This window comes from Colobus angolensis, unplaced genomic scaffold, assembly GCF_000951035.1.
Source record: "Colobus angolensis palliatus isolate OR3802 unplaced genomic scaffold, Cang.pa_1.0 Scaffold34, whole genome shotgun sequence".
Taxonomy (NCBI): Eukaryota; Metazoa; Chordata; class Mammalia; order Primates; family Cercopithecidae; genus Colobus; species Colobus angolensis.
Genome location: NW_012116710.1, coordinates 6435461 through 6437814, shown reverse-complemented (window position 1 = coordinate 6437814; position 2354 = coordinate 6435461). Strand labels below are relative to the sequence as shown.

General features: G+C 55.5%; 1 protein-coding gene across 1 annotated transcript in view; it reads right to left on the bottom strand.

The window, feature by feature from the left end:
* Positions 1 to 2354, bottom strand: part of LOC105519159 (selenoprotein V) — an 11153-nt gene that overhangs the window by 756 nt on the left and 8043 nt on the right. The window contains 1 exon segment of the mRNA XM_011952441.1: positions 1924 to 2345. Coding sequence (XP_011807831.1) covers positions 1924 to 2345 — 422 coding nt within the window.

The window sequence follows — 2354 nt, the reverse complement described above, 5'->3', positions numbered from 1 at the left end:
TTTTTTTTTTTTTGAGACAGAGTCTTGCTCTGTCGCCCAGGCTGGAGAGCAGTGGTGTGATCTCGACACACTGCAACCTTCCACCTCGTGGGTTCCAGCGATTCTCCCACCTCAGCTTCCCAAGTAGCTGGGATTACAGACATGCACCATCACACCCAACTAATTTTTGAATTTTTTGTAGAGATGGGGTTTCACCATGTTGACCAGGCTGGTCTCAAACTTCTGGCCTCACGTGATCTACCAGCTTCGGCCTCCCAAAGTGCTGGGATTACAGGCCTGGCCCCTTGCTCATCTTTCAACACCCCAAGTATGCCCTACCTCAGGGCCTTTGCACTAGAAGTTCCCTCAGCCGAATGCTCTCCCCACAGCATCCACACAACTCCTTTTCTCTTTCCTTCAGGGCTTCTCTCATATATCCCCTTCTCAGTGAGGCCTTCCTGACCACCCCAGCTAAAACTGCAACCCCCCAAAATGCCTTTTGTTCACAGTACGTATCACCTCCTCACATATGAGATCATTTTCCAGGGGTCATATTATTGTTTATTGCTTGCCCCTCCACACCAGCCCGTGGGAGCCACAAGGCCAGGGATCTCTGTTTTGTTCACTGCTGTGTCCCTGATGCCAATAGGGCCTGGAACATGGTGGGTGCTGAAGAAATAGTTGTCAAATGAATGAATGAATACATAAATCCATGAATCCATTGAGTCAGAGAAAGAGACAGAAAAGAGAAGATGGAGAGTAAGAAAGAGGCCAGAGATGAGGGAACCCAGATAGGGAGAAGGAGAAACACACAACACTCGGAAAGGAAAGACACAGGCTGGACACGGCGGCTCACACCTGTAATCCCAGCTCTTTGGGAGGCTGAGGCAGGAGGACTGCTTGAATCTAGGAGTTCAAGAACAGCCTGGGCAACATAGTGATACTGCCCCTGCATCCCATCCCCGACCCCGTCTCTACAAAAAATTTAAAAATTAGGGGCCAGGCGCAGTGGCTCACGCTTGTAATCCCAGCACTTTGGGAGGCCAAGGCAGGTGGATCACAAGGTCAGGAGATAAGAGACTAGCCTGTCCAACATGGTGAAACCCCGCCTCTACTAAAAAAAAAAATACAAAATTAGCGGGGCATGGTGGCACGTGCCTGTGGTCCCAGTTATTCCGGAGGGTGAGGCAGGAGAATTGTTTGAACCCGGGAGGCAGAGGTTAAAGTGAGCGGAGATCGCGCCATTGCACTCCAGCCTGGGCAACAAGAGTGAAACTCTGCTCAAAAAAAAAAAAAAAAAAAAAAAAGGCAGGCATGGTGGTGCACACCTGTAGTCCTAGCTACTCAGGAGGCTGAGGTGGGAGGATCGCTTGAGCCCTAGAGGTCGAGGCTGCAGTGAGCTGTGAGTGCAAAATTGTACTCCAGCCTGGGCAATAAAGCAAGACCCTGTCTGAAACAAAAACAAAAACAAAACAGAGAGTGAGGTGGGGAGACACAGAGTGGGAGAGACTGCCTGGGCAGAAGAGGAGAAAATGAGAGAGAGAGAGAGAGACAAGGGGCCAGAGAGGCTTCCAGGGCAGGAGAGAGGCTGGGAAGGGAAGCCAGAGCCCCCATCATGTGCGGTGTCTTTGTGTCGGTTTTGCTGGGGAGCAAAGCAGGTCGCTCTGCTCAGCACCCCATCCCCAGCACAGGCCTGGCACTTGGCCCGCGGGGATGGATGAATGAAGCTCAGATCCAAAGCAGGGATTTGAACCTGAAGTTCTCCCGCCCCAAAGAGAATGAGAGACAAGAGCGAGTTTCCAGTCTGGGAACTGGGACTCTGGGGCTCTACCTGAATCCCTCCCCTTGCCCTACCCCAACCCTGACCTCCACGTCGCCGGAGACCCAGCCCCCACCGCCAGCCCTGTCCCCGGGGGTTGGGAGAGGCTTGTGTGAGGTCCTCACCAGTAGGTCACTCGAATCAGGACCCTCTTGTCCAGCGCGAAGTTCTCGCTGGTGGAGACGAAGGTTTCCGTCGAATTCTGTAAGGAGAGGGCCGACGGGATGGTCCCCAGAATGGGCGCGGGAACAGGGCTGGGCATGTGGGGATCTGCCAGCCCGGTGGCCGACGGGTCTGCCCTGAAGGTGAAGTCCAGGGTGGGCCCGGATGAGTTCGCGGCCAGAGGAGTGTGAGCGGGAAGGGGCCCCAGGGCGGGCCCGGCCTCGCTGGAGACCGACGGGATGAGCTTCAGGCTCGGCGCCGGCTCAGGGTCCTCCTCGGGCGACAAAGGCGGCTCCGGGGCAGGTTCCGGGGGCGGATCCAAAGGTAGGGCCGGTGCCGGGTAGGAGTCCAAGGCGGGGAGCGCGGTCCGAATCCCCGCCAGGACCTGGGCTGG